The sequence below is a fragment of the Oculina patagonica genome, chromosome 11 (assembly GCF_052425735.1).
Source record: "Oculina patagonica isolate OP01 chromosome 11, crgOcupat, whole genome shotgun sequence".
NCBI classification, from domain to species: Eukaryota; Metazoa; Cnidaria; class Anthozoa; order Scleractinia; family Oculinidae; genus Oculina; species Oculina patagonica.
The window spans coordinates 3,000,035-3,022,543 of NC_135768.1; the positions used below are offsets into that span (position 1 = coordinate 3,000,035).

Here is a 22,509-nt window from a genome sequence, read left to right on the forward strand (position 1 = left end):
TATAACAGTGAAACACATTTCACTGCAAACATTATTTTAATAACTATTTATGGAATGTCGTATTACTATGAATACAAAGACGAGCGTTCTGTACAGATAGTGTAGTGTTGGTAAAAAGTGTGTTGCTCAGGATAATATTGATAAGCTCCGCTGCCTCTGAATTAGACACTTGCTTAAGAAAAAGTTCTGTTTTATTACACAGACTATTTATGCAGGTACTCTATATAGCCTAAGAGAACGGTCGCCTCCCTTCGCCTGTCAATTCTTCTCCCTGTCAAAATGTCTGAGATTGGACCTAAAAATTCTATACTATAGCTACAGATCAGCACCGCGTGTCTGATTGGATGTAAAACTGAGTTGAACAACTAATCAGAGACACTACCTGGATCCTCACAAAGCCATGTTATCGGCATGGCACTGCCTTGTACCCAGACGCCTCTCTCTTGTTTTCTCTCTTGTTTGTGCTCATCAGCAGTCACTCGCGCTACACACTCGCTTTGTTTTTGCAGCGCAAATACAAGGCGTCTGAGGAAGAGGCTTGTTTTCCTTCTCCTTCCCGTGGTCCCTCACGCTTCGCACTCGCTTTGTTATTGCAGTGAAAATGCGAGGGGCCTGAGGAGGAGGCAGGGCATGGCATTGTTTGGGTCAAATATCATTAACTTTCCCATTTAATTTCTGTTAACCAGGGGACCTCGGCACATCTGCTATTCTTGGCGGACTGGATCACAGCAAATACTTGGGGAAGCTGCTGTCCTATTTAGACCCAGTCATCCCAGATGCATACCGCAGTGAATTTGTCCGGTGTTGGCATGCCAAGACAGACGGCTCGGCTGCATCCACATTCCACAATAATTGCGACGGTAAGGGACCCACAGTGACCATTATCAAGTATGGAGATTACATATTTGGTGGATATACCGATGTGTCTTGGCACAGTAAGTATTTACCATTTTTTTAATTCAGTTTCTTGGCCTCGTGAACAAGTGTGAAAACAATTTCCCATTGTGGTTGGTTTTGTACTGCAGCCAAAGGGCCATTCCATTTTATATCCACCCCCCCCCCCCCTTTATAAATGAGATTTTCTGAAGGGGGTTTTAAAAGTCATTTCTGAGGGGGTAGCCCTGTCGGCGCTTTTGATCTTTTGAATATTTCTGAAGGGCTTAGGGAAAAGTTGGCTATTTTCTGAAGGGGTTTTGAAAAATCGTATTGTTTCTGAAGGGGGGTATCATGTCGGCAGTGGTAAATTTTGACTTACCTCATCAATGGAGGAGGGGGGGGGGGGTTGAATATAAAATGGAATGGCCCAAAACATCACGAAGTCATTTCACGCTGATTGTATTGTTTACGCTGATTGAGTAGGTGTGAAGAGAACTTTTTAAAACCGGGATTGAAACCCAGATTGTGGACCAAAAAAGACGTTGCTATGTTCGACCATGACTCTATGATCTCCTGTTATGTCCGTAAAACCAATCGTCAAATGGGTTTTAATGCCGTCAATGTGGTTTGACATGTGCCCAATTTTCACGAGCGACTCTGGAATCGAATCGATCTGCTCTCTGGAAACGACCACATTGCGATCCCATAGGTCTACAAATCCTTGACACTTGCATAAGTCTCGCGCTATGTTCTATTTGAAACATTACACGTTATTTTAAGATTACTTATCGCTGTACAAACCTTGTTACTATTTTCCTGTATTGCGCACTTATTTACGCCTTTGTCCTCTGGCTCCCATTTTTTGTTGTTGTTGTTGTTGTCTTTTGGTTTTGAGTCATTATTATCTCACAGTTTCTTTTTTTGTTTTTGTTTTCAAATAAGATGTTTAAAATGTTTAATACCTTTGTTTACATTTTAGGTTCCGGTGGTTACACCCCAGCCAGCAATGCTTTCATCTTCTCGCTTTACAACGCCCAAGGATATAATCCTGTTAAGCTAACTCAGTATCAAAATCAGCAGCACGCGATGTACAAGGGTTCCAATTACGGACCCATGTTTGGTAGTGGTCAAGACATCCGCATATATGACAACGCTTTGAGCAACCAAAACTCATATACCCGATGCGGGGGTACATACTCTGTACCGTCAGGATATTCAGCTGGTGGCTGTACTTTTTTTACTGGAGTAGCATTGCATTTCACTCCTACTGATATTGAAGTATTCTACGAAATTAGTACTTAAAAGTAGAACTTATGATATCTTAAGTGTTAGTATTCAAAAGAGAATAACGCCATAATCATAATTTTATTAAAAAATTAAAGGAACTGATGGAAAACCATCCCGAAATATCAGTGAAATTTATAACATTTTTTACATCCCCCGATTGGGTAAAATGAAAGACCAATTGTTGCTGTTGTAGTTTCTGTATCAATGAAGTCTCCCTTGAATGGAATTTTAAAAAAAGCAGACCCAACTGATAAAAATCCAATTTCTCGTTACAGTATTAAATCAATATCAAGCAGACAGGTAATGAGAATAAAGATAATCATCAACAAGGGGATATTGTCTTGATGTAACACCAAAATCTCACAACTAACATTAAAAGAATTGTATGGAAATCAGTGAAGAGAATTAGTATTTTGAGCATGGCCACACCAGCTACCTTTTATTTAAATGGTCACACTAGGGTTTTATCCACAGACCTAAACGTAGAACGACCTTGTACAGCATAATAAACAGTACCACATGAAATTACTGCTCAACAGCTTTCATTTGAATGGTCACACACTAGCGTTTCATCCACAGACTATTAAAAGTTAAACTTTGAAAACTTAACTTTACAGATGCTTTTTGCATATAATATTTCATTAAATTCCTAACGTGTAGTATCACCAAGCACTTCACGTAAACTTTAGCCACTCTAGCTAGTTAAATTACATAATACTTCATATAAAATTAGTTAAATAGGGAAGCTTCACTTTTAGGGATTGCTTTCGCGAATAGTATCAAAAATTTACTATTAATACCACAACGGTTTTTTCTGCGATCTCAGACAAATGCCGTGATTTTAAAGCGGAGTTATTTCCATGCAAGGAAATTAGTAAAAACCGAAAAAAGACTCGTTCATACGTACATGCTTTTAATCAGAACGAATACAGCGCGCATGTATTGGTCATTAAAGGTATGAAAGTTTTTTTTCATCACGTGAGGGTTTTTTGTAATCTCATGACATCACATGTCATAATATGATATGTAGCATTGGAGCTTAAAATATGCGCTTTAAGCAGAAATTTTACGTCACAGCGGTCAAACGAACGGCGCGTATGCAGTTCCCACCAGAACTGTCGGCGTAGACTATTTCTCGCACATTTATGAAACTCTCTACTTCTGAACTAAAAATCTAGACATTTACTTAAAACTTAAGCTTTTCACTTTAAAACTGCAGGAATTGCTATCCACCAGTTTTGTTGCTCGTACTTTTAAAAGCTTTTGATTCTTACAAACATATTTTGCGCTTAAAAATTAAAGGCATTTTTTTAAAATTAAAACCCGGAAACGGAAGAAGCGTTGAGTTTCTGCGATTGACCGCTGTGCGAGTAGAAGAAGCGTGGTCGTGGATATTATACAAAAGCAGTATCCCCGGCCCCCGGGGTTAAGTATCCTTTATTGGGATTTTAAATCGGGTGTTTTTGAGCCACGCTTATGTAAGTAGCCGACAGGTCAGCTGGGTTGTTCGAAAGCAGATTAAGACTAACTCAGGATTTAAAGTTGATCTAGGGTTCAATTTCTCTTGTGTGAAAGTCTTTTTATAGCTAATGTTTTGCATAGTTTTGAGCGATAAGTCGACGTCAAAACTGGAGAACAAAAACTAAAAAACAAAATCCTCACTGAAAAGCTACAAACTTGAAATCAAACTTCACGCTTATCCTGGATTAGCTTAATCTTGCTTTAAACAACACAGCCCGTCTGTTGGAATACTATATTCAGATAGGTCATGTTGCTATACATAACATGGACATTTAGTAATAATCTTGACCAGTGCTAAGCACTGTTTGTTATATTTATCGTTTTTTTTTAATATTATTTACAAACGTTTGTCATTTATTCAGTTAGTATACGAGGGAAGGGTATGTGAGCTGCTATGGGCCCAGTCTATTTACCATGACCCCACTTCTGGGATTTACGAGGTTTGACTTCCTGCGGGAGGAGTGTAAAAAATTGTTGAGGTAATGAATCGATTGTCTTCAAAAATATATCACGTGTGACATCATCATGGGATATAAAATTATACATCATGGTGACGGTTTTTCGTCAAGTTTTCTTGCGGTGATGCGGTGTCGAGGTAACTGGGTTGTTTGGGCCGATAGATGAATAAGTTGAAAGAAGTTTAATGCTATTTTGCAATATATTTGCGTAACAGTATCATAATTATGAGTATTTATTCATTATATCACTTTTGTACAGTTGAACTTCTCTTTAAGCCCGGGCCAAGCGAGAAGGGAGTCCGCACCTAGAACTGAAGGACGAGAGTTGCACGAGAATTTTCTTCAACTCTTAGCGAGCGTCGGCAAAACGAGAGAAAACTGTCGCCGGCGCGCAAGAAACAGTTGAGTAGGTTCAAATTCGATGGGAATGCACGAGAGTCGACGAGAGGGCACGAGGGTTGACGATAGCGAACGAGAGTCGACGATAGCGTACAAGAGTCGACGAGAGCGCACAAGTGTAGACGAGAGCGTACGAGAGTCGACGAGAGCGCACGGGAGTCGACAATAGCGTATAAGAGCGCAACGAGAGTAGACGATAGCGCACGAGTGTGGACGAGGGCGTACGAAATAGACGATAGCGAACGAGAGAAGTCGATAGCGTACGAGAGTAAACGATAGCGAACGAGAGAAGTCGATAGAGCACGGAGTCGACCAAGGTCACTTAGAGCGTATGAGAGTTTCGGTTTAAACGCGAGCTAGAGTTTGAAATCTTGTGCCAACTTGGCTTGTTCTCATTTGCCCCGGGCTTCAGAACGGCCACCTGGAGGATAGAATCACTAGGTGGTTTGTAGGCAGGTGACTTTAATTTTGTAGGGCGGTGGCCGTCAGTGGAAGTTCACTGTGTTTGTTTTTATTGTCCGTTATAAGGTCGATCTATAAGGCCAGTATTTAATCAACTGTAAAACCTTAAAAGTAAATAAAACTGAGTTAAACGCTCACTCATTCTTCTTAATTTTACTGAGTGTCACGTAAGGCCGCGCACCGTCAAACGCTTAATGTGCTGTAACTTAACCACCTTTACGGTCGAAATTTTATTTTTCAGGGCCCAGTTTTTCAAAGTGTGGCTATCTATCCACCGGATAAATCTCTTTTCGTCTCGCGCGAGTTTTTCTCGTACTCGTCATTAACGTTTTCCCACGCTTGTTACAAGGTCCTCTTCTGACACTTTTTCCCACGGTTGCACGTTTTCCTGCGCCTGCTACAGGGTTACACGTTTTCCCGCCTTTGCCACAGTTACCGACGCTTTCCTGCGTTTGCCACATTTACAAAGATTCTGGCGTTTGCTAAAGTTACACTTTTTCCCGCGCTTGCTACAAGGTAATGTGCTTTCCCGCGTTTGCCGCAGTAACACGTTTTCACGGCTTCCTCCGCTTGCTAGTTACAGGTTTTCCCGCGCTTGCTACAAGGTTGCAAGTTTTTCGGCGCTTGCACAATTACCTTTTCCCGCGTTTTCCAGTTACACGTTTTCCCGCGCTTGCCAGTAACAAGATTACCGCGTTTGCCACCAGTTCCATTGTTCCTGCTCTTGTCACCAGTTGCTTCTTTCTCTTGTATTTCTGACTGTCATAGTATTTATCTCTTACATAACTAACTGTCAGAATTAGAAATGAGCTTCAATGAATTAATTATACTTTCCCGTAAGATGCACAATATTTTGAAACTCACTTCGCTCTAGTGTGAAAACTCCTCAGCTTGTTAAATGAGTAAAAGAGAAAGGATCGAGAAAACAGAGATGATTTCTAATACCTTGTGCATGTTGTTGAGAAAAAAAAATATAAAAAGGTAGAGAGCTTTCCAGTCGAGAAATACAAAACACGCCTAATTATTCAATAACCTCTTCGCTCTTTTATTCATATTTAAAATTATTTCCCAATAAAATATATTTCCATTGTGGTAACTACAGATCCTTTTTACAGCCACCTATGAAAAATTAAAACTGTTATTTTTTTCTGTATAGAAAATACTTTAAGCCTGATATGTTTCACTGCTTCATTTTCATTCTGTTTAGTTATTGTTTACTTCATCCCACTGCATTGTTGCCGTTTGTCGAGGTCTAAGGAAGCTATACAAATTGCCCTGTGAAGTCGACGTCTGAAGAAGCGTTGAACATACACAAGGCAAACTTTGTCCTTGGGGTCATAATTTGAAAAGGATTGCTTTTCGCAATTTTCTTTTCTTTGATCCTTCTTATTTTTAATTTAATGTTGGTGTTCACTCTTTCACTCCAAGAAAGTACAAGTTTAAACTCCATTTTGCTGAAATCGAAAATGGTCACACTAAGGTTTAATCCAGAGACTAAAGTTAGAACCACTTTTTACAGCATAATTAACTGTAACAAAAGAAAATACTGCTCAATAGCTTTCATTTAAATGGTTACACATCAGGGTTTTGTCTACATACTTTAAAGTTTAAACCACATTAATTGACTCAAGGCTAAAAAACTGACTCAAGGTTGAACTCTCGGAGTGAAAGGGTTAACAAGCTGAAGCCAGACAGATTTATCAAACTCCAATTTCTCCATACAGTACTAATATCCAGTCAAGCAGACTGGTAAAGAGAATAAAGAGAATCATCATTGTCTTGATGTGCTGCCAAATTCTCAAAAGTAAATAAAAAGGAACGTATGGTACCCAGTTAGGAGATTTGCTGTTTAAAAGCGTCAAGCTTTTAGTGTCAAGTGTCCGCTCAACTGACGGTAATGAGAGGCCTCGGTCTCCGATCCGGGGGGGGGGGAGATGCGTAAGTATGATTAAAGAATAAAGGAATATCTCAATTCTCATTGCTGTACGTCATTGAAAAATGACGTCATCCGTAAACGCGCCCGCAAGTCTGAAATCGTCATTGGTCAGCACGCAATACATTCTTTGGGGACATGGACGCGACGAGGGTCGGGGACGGGGAATTGTTGTTCTCAAGATGTACTCCCGACCAGTGGGGGGTGGGAAGTCTTGGATTGGAGGTGCTGGTCGACGCTGTTGAGAAAGGAAAAGTGAAAGTTAGGAAAATGTGTGTGAAAGAACAGCTATTTATGTGGATAAAAAAAATAAAGTTTAAAAATAAAGATAAAGTTGTAGCAAGTTCCTAATATCAAAATGGAATGAAAAACGCAGTACCGTGCAGAGACAAACAGTACATTTTTGATAACAAGAAGCCTTGTTTTGCTCTTTTATTTTCTGTTTTTCTATTTATATCAGCGGTAAAACCAGTCATTGATTATTTTCTCGCATAAAAATTATTTTGTATCGTAAGGTCTGTTCTTGAGCCACGTGGCTCACATCATCACATGTTAAAACGTCACGTTAAATGGCTGCCACAGACATCAGTTTTCAACTTTCCCTGACTTTTCCGTGATAAAATAAAATTCCCCGACCAAATAAATACACAGTAGTAGCGGCAGCCTTCAGCCTCCACATCCAAAAAACATCGCTGAGATCACATGGACCTAAAATGTTTCTTCCATCCATCATTTGTATTAAATTAGAGGCGTTATAATTTCGATTTTCCCTGACGTTTCTTCAAAATGTCAATTTTCCTTCACCCAAAATAACATTCCCTGATTTTTCCCTGACCTTGAAGAATTTTATTTTTCTCTGACCATTTCCTGACCTGTGGCAGCCCTGGTTAAATTAGGTGCAGGTGCAGGTTTTCATTCAAAAACGTCTCCAGTCCGGTAAAAAACTTACCGGTTGATTTGAAGATGCATCTTCGTTCGCACTGGCATACTGCATTCTCGCGCTCTAAAGAAGAAAAAGAACACTGTTGTATACACCAGGCCATACTTGAAAAAATGTAAAATAATATGATCCACTTTACACCTGCTAGTGTACTAGAGCGATTCTTTTTATTGGTGGAGAACTAAAACTATAACAGTCAAAGAACCAATCGCTACGGCTGCAGGGGTTTCGCGTAATAAACAAAACCGAAAACGAGGTGGACATGAAATGGAAAGCAAGGGCGGTAAAATAATATAACAAATGGTATACGCGGGAAAACGTGTAACGGGTGTAAAGCGCGGGAAAACATGCAACGGGTGGCAAGCGCGAGAAAACATACAACGGGTGGCAAGCGCGGGAAAACATACAACGATTGGGTGGCAAGCGCGGACGGGAAAAGCGTGTAACACGTGGCAAGCGCTGGAAAACAATGACGGATGGCAAGCACGGGTTGGAAAACCTGTAACATATGGCAAGCGCAGAAAGCGCGAACCTGTGGTAGGCGTACTAAGGAACGGACCGTTTAATTTTAAGGGGGGATGGGCAAAAAAGGGAGGAAAAAATCGTGCAAAAGTAAGCACGGGAAAAATTCAAGCAAGCCCAACCTGGTAAACATGGATGGTGCAAAAAAAATCTTGTAAAGGGTTCTGTTTGTAAAAACAATTATACTTGATTCTTGCAAATACCAATACTGATACAAAATCTTACTCAGAGAAAATTACCCACCCCACCCCTGCCCCGCTCAAAAATAACATGGTCCGTCCATAAGCTAGCAGGATTTGACTGTAATCAAAGGAAAGGAATACAGAAGTCTTTGGAATAGGGAGTCCAGTGACAACATGGAAAACCAAACTGACCTCTTGCTTGGCGAACAGTCTGTGAATCACTCTCCCAGCTGGCCCTCTTCCGGCGCCGATCACCTCTACTTCCGGTTTTTCTGTCAAAGCTGATAAGAACTGTTCAACGTCCTTGTCTTCTCTGTCGCTTCCTTTTTCGGAAAGTGCGTCTTGAAATTTGAAGCGCAGGGAATGGGCACGAGCAATTGCCAGTTCTGACAACTGTAGCTGTTTAACAAATTCCTGAAAACAATTGATCAGAGTTATTGAGTAAATGTCATCTGAGAGTGAAATTTATCTTACTGCTGTCAGAAGCGTGCTTAAGGTAAAAACAGGTGGACAGCCTTTTTGCTATCTCTGTTGGTTTTTCTCCACTTGTCTGCCAATCAAACGTGAACCTTTTGACATCTTTCAATTTATCAATCAACCAACCAATTGACCAGTCAGTCAGTCAGTCGGTCGGTAGGTAAGTCAATGTTAATGTACTGCTGCTGTAAGTTTTCTAGGAAAGGTATATACTTTCTAAACTTTCTAAATGAATAGAAAATTGGGCTTGCCTCGCACTTCACTCCGCCCTTTATAACCTCAATATTTTACAGCATAAATAGCTAACGGCAAATAACTGCACAAAGGCACTAAATAAGATCAATTCTTGGACAGCGATTTTCGATTGATAATCGTAAACCCAAAACCACAGTAATCACTCTAGCCAGACGCGAGTTTTTGAAATTAAACCATTCACTAAGCGAAGTTATGCAAAATCAAAGCAAACGCAAATTACTTCGATATTCAAGTGAAAACCGCTCTATTGAGAGGCAGACGAGAAGTAAATAAGGAATTGACAAACGAAATTAAACTGAAGTTAAAATTAAACGTTGCATGGGAGGTGCAGTGCCCTAAAGGCATGTTCACTGGACTCCGGATTGAGTGGTCTGGGTAGCGCTCTGGTCGGGGCACTGCGTTGTGTTCTTGGGCAAGACGCTTTACTCTCACAGTGCCTCTCTCCACCCAGGTGTATAAATGGGTACTGGCAAATTTAATGCTGGGGGGTAACTCTGCATGGACTAGCATCCCATCCAGGGGGAAGTAAAAATACTCCTAGCCGCTTCATGCTACAGAAACCGGGATAAGCTCAGGCCTGATAGGCCACTTGGCTTGAACGTTAAAAATGTTTACCACCAGGTTACCTACCTCGCAGCGAGGCAAATCACGTGGCATTTCCCAAGATAACTTGCTGGCCTTGCTAACAACTTCATCTAGTACAGATGATACCGCTGGAATATCTCGGGCACCTGGCAGACAAATAATGTCAGTTCATGGTCGCAGCTCGGTTTTATTTTGTACTATTATTTCAATCCAGCCAGATATCCCCTTTTCCCCGTCTTTCGTTTTAGGCCCGGGTTAAACGCCATAGATTTTATGAGCCGAACTTAAAACACACAATTTGGGTCTAACGAATTTAGTTAAGTTCGCCTGTCAAGTTAAACTGTAATTAAGCAATGGCGAACTTCAGCTGTTTTCCACGGCTACTCAAGCCGTAAAGATCGCCTAAGCCGATCTTAATTCAGTCAGCCAAACTTAAAGGGGCTAGGTCACGGTATTTTAGATCATTCTATTTGTATTCGTTTAATAATTAAGAGCTCTAAACTCTAAATTGGCAGAGCAAAAGTCTTTCATTGGCAAAATCACGGCTACATAACAAACAAGGATGATTTTCGAGCATTGTAAATGACACTTTCATAGAAATTGAGATAAACTTGAAAAATGTCGGGCCGACGTTTCTAAGTTTACCCGAACACAATCCGTTTTAATCTTCTCGAATTTTGCCCATCCATGGCCCTTTTAACCTTTCTGTGTTTCTTTTGAGTTCTTTTACATTTTTAAGCCGTTATTGTAATATTTCAGTTAATTATATGAACAGTTGGTCAGTACCGAAATTGCCTAAAATTGCGTGACATAGCCCCATTATCTGGGTTAAACGTCGAACTTTTCAACATTTTTAATTTTTAATTATAGTTGAATTTAGTTTGGCTCGTGAAAAGTACTATGTTTAACCCGGGCCTTAAGCAGACGTCATTAGTTAGTGATTGAGTAATGCCTACCTCCTCAAAATAATCCGGAGTTCCCTTCTCCAAATCCTCTACTCTGTCACTTTCTGGAATTGTTCTTGGTAGTTCCGAGTTCAACTCATAGACCGTGCTTTATTTAATAGCCAACTTGTCAGTCGCCCACCAGTTGCTGCTCTTAACAATTTTACCCTCGCGCCCTTGGACTGATTTATGAACAACCGACTTAGCGTAAGGTCATGCTTAATCCTACGACTCTTTTTCAGGGCTCGAACTCTTTTGAGCTTTTGAAATTCAATGACTTTCCATGACCTTTTCCATGACTTTTCAAAGTTTTCCATGACCTAAATTTTACCATTTTTCTTGGAAATTTTCCAAAATCATCTTGATTTCGGGTACGTTTTTACCCTGTTCTTCACAAAAAATAACCTGCCTTATTTAGTTTGTACAATCAATACCATTTTCCATGACTTTCCATGACTCACACTTAAATTCCATGACTTTCTAGGTTTTCTCTCACTCATACGAACCCTGTAATAATAAGTTTGCTTGTTTTCGTTTTCTTACCTGACGCCTCTATACGAAGAACTGCCGCGTGAAGCAAAACAGGGAATAACTGAAAGGCGACTTCAGCAGGCTTGAGTCCAGCAAGAAAGTGTAAGACCTAGTATGGTAACATATATAGGTCAGATAGCTTTAGTGCATGTTAACTGACAGTACACCTGCAGTTTACAAAATTGTTTCTTGGTTATTGCCAAGTACAGAAATTTGCCTTAATGGTTATTACGCACTTGAGTCGATGTCAGACAGACGCGGCAAGAAACGGAGGAAGGGAGGGGAGGAGAGGAGAGGAAAATAGTGCTCTTATCGTAATAACGTTTTTAGTGCAGAATGCACTATTGTGATGGTTTGGTGGGTTGGCGTTTGCTAAACCCCCTAAACCACTAAACCACTAAACCACTAAACCACTAAGCCACTAAACCGCTAACGCGGTGTAAACTTTTAATCACCAATTAATTAATTAATATCAATTAATTAATTATTTCTGTAAAGGGGGGAGGGGATGGAGAGCACCTGACCGTGTGCCCTTGGTAAATCGGGGAGTCCATTACGATACTTACAATTGAAGAACTCAAGGTATATATTTGTTTCAGAAAGCACTATGCTCTCCTTGTGGTACAATTCTTTCTGGAAAAAATACTTTGTGCTAAACGCATGCGCAGATCAGTCTTCATCACGAACATTGCGTTTTTCTTCTGCAGAAGGATTCGTGTAGACTCCGTGGCCCCAAGTTAAAACCACAAATTAATTGAATTAGACAGTAAGGCGTCATAGCAGATCATGTGAAATATTTCTTGATATGGCAATGCTGTTTTCTTAGAAAAGGTGATCTAGCATCTCATAATTAATTGATAACCTGATAACATCTGTGTTATAATCAATGTCGCCTTCTTTGCAGAAAATAAATCACGTTACCATAAACATCATGTTACATCCGTTTTTGACAAAAACAAAAGTATGTTACATGTTTTTGACAAAAACAAAAGTATCTCGTTTGCTGTTTCAATAACAAACTGAAATTCAAGCTATCGAAAATTAAAATAACAGTGACGTGTTTAGAAATTTTGTATTAAAGCCTAACGTGGTGTGCTTTTCAATGCGGTTGAATTCCTGTAGAATCCGTGGCGTTAATTTAATTAGACTTAAAAGGCATCACAGCGATCTGCGAGAAAAAAACAACAATATCATGTTACATCCGTCACTTCCTTTCCTTTTATTTGTTCTCCATCGGTTGAACTAACCTCCGTTTTATTTTGTAAAACCTCTGCCGCTTTAGTGTTTGAACATGCTTTCGTGACGGTTCCGACATTTCTTGAAAGAAATCTTCACACCACGTGCTTCTCGGCTTCATGCTTGAGTGAGCGTGTGACGTGTTCACAGCGCTTTCGTAAATCGTAATTAGGTATGCAAAAACTTGCACCGGGATTTTCGGCGTGAACACCTGATAACCAGGAAACAAATATCCTAGCTGTACTGCGTTTTAAAAACCCTTTCGAAAAAGATGTTTTTTGATTAGATTTGTTCTTTAGTTTTGAGAATCGTCTTTCGTGCAGTTTAAACCGTAACTTAATTAAATTAAACAAATGTCATCGATGTCGCCGTAAAACAAACAAAAAACAAGAGTTTCATGTTACGGCATTTTCAAGGAAAACAAAAGTATTTTGTTACAAACGAACGAAAGTGTCGTGTTACGTTTGCAAAGATTAACGTAAGGAACACCTAGGAAAGAATACAAGTAGCCTGTGAACAGTTTTTCCGAAAGTAAAGTAAAGCAAATAAACACGAACATATATAAAACATCATACTTTCAATTGTTCCATATTGCATTCTGCACTTACCAAATCATCGAGATTTTTTGTTCACGCAATTTCTTATAATTACCACTAAATCACAGAAAATCCTTTGAATTTTAGTTACTTTTCTTCTACCTTTTCAGCCTCCTTAGTTTCATCAAAAAGTCGCTTCTGTCTGCGGACTGGAACCGAGCGAGCACTCTGCCAAACCTCCACCCACATGTTGCCCGGAATGCGCATGCGCAGGCTTAGGTGCCCCTCCTCTCGCCACTATGAAAAGGAATGGAAACGAAAAACAAATTAGTTTGTAGTGGGATCCGAGATTTCGGCTGTTGTAATAACAGGTTATACCGGTAATAATAGGTTATGCAGGTTATTAACCTTGCACGGGGGTTGTAGTTCTTCAACATTTCCAGCCTTGGCGTCATCCATAAGAATCTTCGCATTACTTGTTTCTGTACTTAGCAAGTCTTCGTCTGATATCTCAATGTCTTCTGTGTCCCAGCCTTCCTCCACTGAGCTTTCACTGCTGACAGCTGAACAAAAGAGATAAAGAAATTGTAAAGTAAGAACATTTTTTTGTGTGGGTTGAATTTTCAGCGACTGCCCTTAACGTAATCCAACGTTGTCCCAGGGTCGACCATGAAAATAGCCACAAGTAGGAAAATCTAATCAGAACTCAAGGCACGGGAAACCATGTAAAGGGTACCAAACGCGGGAAACCGTGTAACGGGTGCCAAAGCTAAGCATGTAACGGGAGCTAAGCGCGGGAAAACTGTAACCGGTGCGAGCGGGGAAACATGTAATGGGGGCTAAGCACAGGAAACCATGCAGCGGGTGCCAAAGCTAAGCATGTAACGGGAGCAAAGCGAGGGAAAACTGTAACAGGTGCCAAACGCGGGAATGCTGAGCACATAACGGGAGCAAAACGCCGGAAAAATGTAACGGGAGCCAAGCACGGGAAACCATGTAACGGGTGCCAAACGCGGGAAAGGAAGGAAAGAGGGTTAAGAGCGAGAAAGCTAAACATGTAACGGGTGCCAAGAGCGGGACAAATGTAACTAGAGCCAAGCACGGGAAACCATGTAACGGGTGCCAAACGCGGGAAAGGAAGGAAAGAGGGTTAAGAGCGAGAAAGCTAAACATGTAACGGGTGCCAAGAGCGGGACAAATGTAACTAGAGCCAAGCGCGGGGAACCATGTAACGGGTGCCAAACGCGGGAAAAGAAAGAAAGAGGGTTAAGAGCGAGAAAGCTAAACATGTAACGGGTGCCAAGAGCGGGACAAATGTAACTAGAGCCAAGCGCGGGGAACCATGTAACGGGTGCCAAACGCGGGAAAAGAAGGAAAGAGGGTTAAGAGCGAGAAAGCTAAACATGTAACGGGTGCCAAGAGCGGTAAAAAACATACAGTGGGTGCCAAGCACGCCTCACATTACTGAGTACCAAGCCTGGGAAAACATGGAACGTGAGTCAAGCGCGGGAAAGCAAGTTATGGTTGCCATGCACGCGCGAAGAAAGTTGCTTGAATCAAGACGTGTTTGCCTTTTGGTTTCGAGTCTGAATGGCTAAGATACCATCTCCTCTTGCACTGAGCGCGTTACACAAGTAATTTTCTATCTTCCTACCTGCCACAGCAGTGGCACTTGATTCTTCATTCTGTTTATCTCTTTCTTGTCTCAGTCTCCTCAGTTCTTCAATTTCCTCTTCTGTCTCGGGGCCTGGTATCCAGTCAAACGGCGAGTACCATCGCACAAAATCTTCTAGTAAACACCCGGGATTCGCCGCCTAAGAAAATAAAAATAAATAAATAAATAAATCACTTTATTTAAGAAAGAGCCCAAGAGCGGAAAACAAAGTTGGCGCTTCAGCAAAGTCTTCTTCAAAGCCTGAAGCATGAATTGATTTGGAATATGGCAATTTCTCAGTTTGCTCAACAATTTTGCTGGGCTGAGAAATTTCAAAAGAGATATTGCCAATATCTTGTTTGCCCCCACCAATTTTGCACTATCTGTTTATGCACATGCATGGAGAGAGCTTATGAACGTGGTTTACCATATTTACAAGTGGTTCAAATACTTTTCACCATGGATAGTTGAAATAGCAAGGTAGCCTGCGTAGCAAGCGTTCCCGTGCGAGCGAAGATTCTGGCGAAGAGCGAAAGATTCTGGCCGCGCGAAAATTGGGGCGAGAGCAAAAAAGGGAATGGAGGGGGGAGGGGGTCAGTTTACCTTAAAGGCCTCCATGTCGGAGAGCAGAGAAGCGCATTGCATCTGAGCCCTCACACGAGCCCCTTCTTCAGAGGTCCCTAATTGTGTGAGGATTTCAGCTTGTTCCTCCAACATGTCCTCTGTCATTGGTGCTGGTTCCTATTAAAAGAAAGATTAGTCTAAAAAAACCTTAAAGAGACTGTGTCAGGGATTTTTATTAATAGCCAAATTTAGGCATGGGAAATGACCATCAAATTCGGGGAAATATAAAAGTAACCTCTTAAAACAGTGAAGGCAGACATACAGCTATTTCAATTAACATTGTCCTATCAAAGCTTTAAGACAAGACCGAAAGGTAGTATGGGTAGAAGAGGAGAGCAGTTACACGTGCTGAATGCTATTAAATAGATACATAGACATGACAAACGCGAAGTTGCACGTTTTTTTTTTCTCTTCCAACACGCGGAAACAAGGTACGTTTAGCCACACTGAATTTTAGAAGAATTTTCAAACCTTTACGCCATGCAACGGTAAAAGTAAAGCTACATAAAGGCCTCCTCCGAAGAAAACAAATTCGTGAATCCTTCATGTGCAAAAATACAAACTTGTACATTTCCTGTGCATTAAAACTGTGACCATGCTATGAGCTTGTTTTGGTTACTTTATTTTTGGCCTTTATTGCTCAAATGCGTAGCAGAAACCGTCTCTAAACCCTACCTGAGTGACTGGAACTAACAGAGGTTCTCCAGAAACGAGAAGTTTCAAATCCCCAAATGGCTCTTTCGCTCCTTCTCTTCTACAAATGGATGTGTTATTATCAATATTATCCTCATTTAAGTCACTATCTGTCCTTTTTATATTTTTTGTATTCTCCTCATTACTTCCGCTCTCACTATCAGCTTCATCTTGACTCTCAACAGCCTCGAAAAACTCATCATCATCCGAAATGCTTGACTGCGTGTCTAAACTTTCCATTTGAGCGTTAGAACCACTTTTGTGTAGATTTTCCGAGTTTGAATCATTGCTTTTAGTTCTTGTATCAGAGTTTTTGTCCGCATTGGTGGAAAATTGAAGACTTGCTGCTCGAATCTTGGAAAGCCGTTTTCTTTCGATACAACAGTTGAGCATCTGAAAATAAAAAAAAAGAAGTAATCATAGCAGGTTACATTCCCTGTATTTTAACTAAAATCGATTTTCCATCAACTGTCAAATGTCAATTTTTCTTCCCTTGTTTTAAAGTTATCGAACTCTTTATTGGTTAGAGCGGTTTTCACTTGAGTGTCGAAAGTAATTGCGTTTGCTTGGGTTTTGCATTACTACGCTTAGTTATTGGCTTAAAAATCTCGCGCCACTTTTTCAGCCAATCAGGAGTAAAACCAAAACCAATCGTGACTTGCTCGCGCACGTTTTCCCGCGCTTCGTGCCAGTTACATGTATTTGCTTCGAGTTTTGATTGGTTCACTAGTGTGTCCTTTGTGATTGGCCAGAGTAATTACTTTGGTTTTGGTTTTACGACACTCAATTGAAAACTGCTCTAAAAACGTGCAACCAAAACCAATAGTCAGTGGGCTTTCATGTATTTGCCCACGCTTGCCAACTGGTCACATTTTTTCCGCGCTTGACAAACAGTCACATTTTTCCTACGCCTGGCGGCAGGTCACATGACACCCTCTTTCAGTGCTACGTGCATAGCTATCTTTAAGGGTCTCAATGGGGTGGTGGCTTTTAAGGTTAACGGTTAAAGTTTTGGCTTTTTTACGGCTACCAATTAATTTATTTCCATAACGGTTAACAGAAGTTACAGCAAGGCGCCCAAATGTGTTACCACTTTTAATTTATTCACATTCTTTCATGCAGATTTAATCAAGTGTAGTAAACAAAACAAACAAACAAACAAACCTGTAGCTTTTGTTGAACCAAACAACTTCCAAGATTAGGTGGCTGTAATTTTAATCTGTGTCATTTGATGTAATAATAATATTGAGATTAAGCGGTTTAACACAACAAAATACCATAAGCACTAACATTAATAATCAACTTTTCTGTTTTACCATGAAAAGTACATCTAAATCGCTCGAATTTGGTCAATAAAATAGTTTTCAAGTTGAATCATGTTAATTATATTATCTATAGTAGCTAGCATTTTTATATTGTATATATTTTAATTAATTTAGATTTTAGTTTTTAATTTTCGTGAAATAACTGTAAACTAGCCGTAAAGCTAAGATTATTTCACGCTAATAAAGATCTTTATCTATCTATCTATCTATCTATCTATCTATCTATCTATCTATCTATCTATCTATCTATCTATCTATCTATCTATCTATCTATCTATCTATCTATCTATCTATCTATCTATCTATCTATCTATCTATCTATCTATCTATCTATCTATCTATCTATCTATCTATCTATCTATCTATCTATCTATCTATCTATCTATCTATCTATCTATCTATCTATCTATCTATCTATCTATCTATCTATCTTTTCAGGATTAATTAAACAAACATTAAAAACAAACGCTGCACATAGAGCATGACATATTTAAGAATGCCAACCAAAGAATTTACTGTAAAATAACACCAGCTAGTGGTCAGAACGGGACTTGACCCAGCAACTGCTGGATTTCCATTTTCAGGTCTGCCACTTTAACTACTTGATTACACTTGCCTCAAAGCTCTTATTTTACGGAGGTCATTTGACATTATTGCTATTCAAGAATCATATTTCGTGCCATGTTTTGTCTCATTTTCAAACCATGAAATCATCTATTGCTGACAATACACAATCTAGTTCTCAACGTTTTTTATTGTACCTGGGAATAAATATGTCATTTTCCCATCTATATCGCATTTCCAATACAAACTCCTGCCATAAATGAGCCACAGCTCTTAAACCTGTGGAGGAGGGCAAATAAGAAAGCAGGACAATCAGATTAATATAGGTGTTTTAGCATAACCCAGTGGCTGATGATATGCCAACTCGCAATGTGGTTGGCTTCGCAAATGCTGTTTACTTAACAATTATTATTAGACTCCGAACTTGAGGTGTCTATTTAAACAATAAAGTGTTTCTGTTAAGGAACTATCGGCTGATAGTTGCCCCGCGGAAATTTGATGTTCTTAAAACAAATACTAGCCGGAAAAGGGAAGCTTCGAGGACTAATGTGCTAGTTTTAAGAACATCAAATTTTCAACATCAAAATTAGAAACAATCAGATTTGGACAAAATTTAGTAGTGTGCTATAATGGCTGATAGTTGATTGAGGAAAATACCTACAAAGGGTCTTGATATTTTTCACAGTAATTCACTCACCTCCATAACTATGATAAACTATACAGATACACACAGCAAGAAAGAAGGTAAGGCTGTCTTCAGGTGCAGTTTTCAAACCACGAAACTTGTCCTGATAAAACAAAAGGCACTCAGCGTCATTCACCTAGCTCTCTGTATGCATTGCTGGCCTATAATGCTAGATGACACAGCAATTCAAGAATCCTAACTGACACTTCATTGACAAGGCCTGGGGCAAGCCCAGTTTATAAAATGGTCAGATTTGTTGGTCTTATAGTCAACTAGACCTGTCCTCTGCCCGATTTTTTCACAACATCCATATTTTCTAGAAAATTATCAGCTTAAAACTCAAACCGCTCAGAGTTAAGTTTCTGTAGTTTTTTTTTTTTTTTTTTTTTTTTTTAAATAATTTTTATTTGCATAACACATAGTTACATACACTATTTACAATACAAGCTACTACTTATACCACTAACAATACTTAACAACATTACAAGTTGTTACATTAAACCTTAAACCTACTTACCCACTCGCTCGCTCACTCATCGCACAATCACACAATTACATACAAGTTGAAATGTTCCTAAACTTTTTACAATTTTCAGGGTGAAATACACTCAAGAAAATCACCAATTAAATTCAGACAAAGACCAATTTGCTGACATCTGCAGTTTTAATAGAAACTGCCTATTTATAAGCATGTAAAGTGATGTCACTGGGGAAATTCTGCCATACTTTGCTCAGGGAAACCTGGGACTTCTGCACCATGGCTATTCTCAAGAACATACTAGGTGTTAACGTTCTGTTCACATTTTGTTTAAAGAAATCTGTGCTGGTGCAATTGAACTTGGCACTCATCATCATCGTTTTATAAGCCACTTTAGAATTACAAATTATATAGCATATTAACATTATGGTAAGGTAAGGAGACCTCCGAAAAACCACCAGGCTTATAGGTGAGGCCACCTCGGTTATCAATATGTTAGTAATTTAGTTGTGGATGTGTGGCTAGGTCAGTTCAGACACATTCATTAACCCTATTCAGTCCCAGGGGGGGGGGCTTTTGAGGCCCGCAGTGACGTTGAACGCTTAAAACTTTATCAAGATTCAAACAAATGCTGTTTTGACATCTTGATGTAATTGTCAAGTGATGTGACGTCATCAACCCACGAGACGTATATACCAAAAGATTTTTGGACATACATGTACTATACATCCTATAAGTTTCATTCTGGAAGTCACATGGGGGGGGGGGGGGTTCCAAAGCCCCCCCTGGTCCCAGAAGGGCCAAAAAACATAATCTACAAATTAATCTGTTCACACCTGAGGTCCCTGCTCCTGTTCAGCGCCCTTGCTACCTTCCATCTTATTAAAGAGTAGTTCCTGTTGTTCAATTTCTAAATCCTCTAAGTCGTGATCTGCATCTGGAAATAAGTGCTGTGAAAAAAAAAAGGAAGATTTTAGGCACAAGGTGGCATACAAATTGACTGAAATCAAATAAAAACTCATGATAATAGTTCACAACAGTGGAAAACACAAATGAAGTACAAAAGATGGTCAAAGTTGAGCAAGATGAAAATAGCTACCTTCAGGTTACTTTTGTTAGTGGCTACTATACGGTAATTAGCGATTTTAGCGAGTTGGGCAAAAATCACTAAATTTAAAAGTACTCGCTAAAATTTGTCTCGCTCAAGTTCAATACCCATTAAATTTAAGTTCTTCTCCTCCCACTGCAAAGGGAAACAAAATATGCATAGTCGACTTGAAAAATTCTTTTAAAAAATGGATACCGATAACTTTGTTTTTTCTGCCAATGCAAATGTTCATTCAATTTTAAGTGAATTTGTTCTTTTACTGAGTTTCCATCTCAGCTACATGTTCATTAAAAAGTGGTTTACACGATATCATTAACTTTTTAAATTTTTTCGGAAAATCACTAATTAAAATTAAATAGTCGCTAAATCTTGCTCTGAAAAAATTGCTAAAATTAGTAGTTGCTTAAAATAGTAACCTTAAGGTATTTTGCTGGCACGGACCAGAGGACTGGCTCCATGTAAGAGGAATTATGGGAAGTGTTCTGAGATATGTGTAGTTGTTCATCACAAATTGAATCAGTCTAGGTCAGCATTAACTCGAGCACCAAAATTTTGTTTTGTACATTTTGAGATATTTGATTTTTAGTCATTTTATAATTTCTAGTTTCTTTGCACATCACAAAGACCCCATTGTGGAACGTCAAGGCTTCTACATACATTGCATGCCGTTTATAATGAACTGCTATAAGAACATTATTTTATTGATGTTTTGATTAGCCGCAGCCTGATGCACAAGTTCCTTGTAATAATTAAACAAGAAATACTATATGTTTCAACATTTATGGGCGCAAGACCTAACAAAGCTGTGAATATATGTACTTGGTAAATACACAGGGCACAGAGGAGTCAAGTTTGTCCACAATTCAAAATCTCTACCGTGCAAAACGACCTTCAAAGCGATTGTTTAAGCCTACGTGATACAGCGCCGTCACGCGTCATGCGATACTTGTTTGCAGATCGTCTGGTGATATCGTATTCTGACAATGGTCGCCTGGGGCGTAAAAATGGTCGCCCGAAGGGCGACGATTTTTTTTCGGAAAGCTTCACGAGGCACGAAGTGCCGAGAAGAAAAAGAGACAAGGGACAAAACATTATACCACGTGATCGACTCGATGTCGCCCGAAGCATACTGGTGGCGGAAACGGAAGTCGTGTGTAGATCCATGCTGTGACAGATGAAATCAACCGTTAATAATCCGAAATACAAAACAATAGCTGATCTTTCGACCGGCGGTAAGATTCAAAATATGAATAGTGCTCTCCGGGAAAAGCGAAATTTACCAGACGAGGATCAACACAATCCGAAGAAATTGAAAGTGGAAAACAAGGTTTTCTTTTCAAAATGGTAAGTCACTTGTGAAACATATTATGGAAGCTATTTTATTGCAACATTGCATGTCTCGTGACGCATTTCCGCCACCAGTATCCTTCGGTCCACATTGTACGAAAACGAATTTTTAACTGCCTAAAACTCGTCCCCCGAAATACAGCTTAAACGACTTGTTTGAAGATTTTCTTACAGCGTACGGTATGGGGAGAGAATACTTGTCTGAATCCACATGTTAAAAATGAGATCGTTTCGTTTGATTTTGAGCAAGTAACGAGGGATCGGAATTTTGCCTCAAATCGCTTTCGTCCCTTGCTCTCTTTCTTACTGCTGGTCTCTCTGGTAATGCCCACAAACATTGCTGTCTGCGGATGTCGCACGAGGGTACGAATACGATATCACCAGACCAGACGATCTGTAAACAAGTATCGCATGACGGCGCTATATCACGTACGGCTTTATTCCACGATCGCTTTGAGAAGCTTTTGAAGGTCGTTTTGCACGGTAGAGATTTTGAATTGCGGACAAACTTGACTCCTCTGTGCCCTGTGGTAAATAGACAAAAGGCCCTTACTGAAAAATGATTTATGAAGACAAAAAGAAATGTATACCTTGAGTATTTCATGTAAAAGTTTCCCAGGGATGGGAAATTCTTCTGCACCCCGTTCACTCATGGCTGAAATTCTTGATGTCGCTCTGGAAACAGCAGTGGATAATGACGCCACATGCGGAGCTTCTGTGAGCCTCTGTAGCGCTTGTGTGATGTCTGCTACGTTGTCTAAATAGAAAATAATTTGATCACTGATTTAAGATTTTATTAGCTGGAAATGTACAACTTTTGAAAACTCAAATGCCCCAGTGGGGAAAAGGGGGGGATTTGAATGTGAAAGGGACGGGAATGTTCATTG

General features: G+C 39.8%; 2 protein-coding genes across 2 annotated transcripts in view; one reads left to right on the forward strand and one right to left on the reverse strand.

The window, feature by feature from the left end:
• LOC144631135 (uncharacterized) overlaps positions 1-5,140 on the forward strand; it is a 30,982-nt gene extending 25,842 nt beyond the window's left edge. Inside the window, exons 11-12 of the mRNA XM_078489526.1 lie at positions 687-935; positions 1,856-5,140. Of these exons, the coding sequence (XP_078345652.1) occupies positions 687-935; positions 1,856-2,178 (572 nt within the window). The 3' untranslated portion in view covers positions 2,179-5,140. The remainder of the gene's footprint in view (positions 1-686; positions 936-1,855) is intronic.
• A 1,334-nt stretch (positions 5,141-6,474) lies between these two features.
• The window catches only part of LOC144631093 (rab3 GTPase-activating protein catalytic subunit-like), a 28,824-nt gene continuing 12,789 nt past the window's right edge, over positions 6,475-22,509 (reverse strand). The window contains exons 13-27 of the mRNA XM_078489471.1: positions 22,213-22,379; positions 20,004-20,117; positions 18,702-18,792; positions 18,202-18,283; positions 17,280-17,334; positions 16,098-16,508; positions 15,402-15,539; positions 14,799-14,958; positions 13,553-13,707; positions 13,307-13,441; positions 11,385-11,481; positions 9,943-10,043; positions 8,773-8,994; positions 7,886-7,939; positions 6,475-7,174 (exon numbers count right to left, since the gene is read on the reverse strand). Of these exons, the coding sequence (XP_078345597.1) occupies positions 6,992-7,174; positions 7,886-7,939; positions 8,773-8,994; positions 9,943-10,043; positions 11,385-11,481; positions 13,307-13,441; positions 13,553-13,707; positions 14,799-14,958; positions 15,402-15,539; positions 16,098-16,508; positions 17,280-17,334; positions 18,202-18,283; positions 18,702-18,792; positions 20,004-20,117; positions 22,213-22,379 (2,165 nt within the window). The 3' untranslated portion in view covers positions 6,475-6,991. The remainder of the gene's footprint in view (positions 7,175-7,885; positions 7,940-8,772; positions 8,995-9,942; positions 10,044-11,384; positions 11,482-13,306; positions 13,442-13,552; positions 13,708-14,798; positions 14,959-15,401; positions 15,540-16,097; positions 16,509-17,279; positions 17,335-18,201; positions 18,284-18,701; positions 18,793-20,003; positions 20,118-22,212; positions 22,380-22,509) is intronic.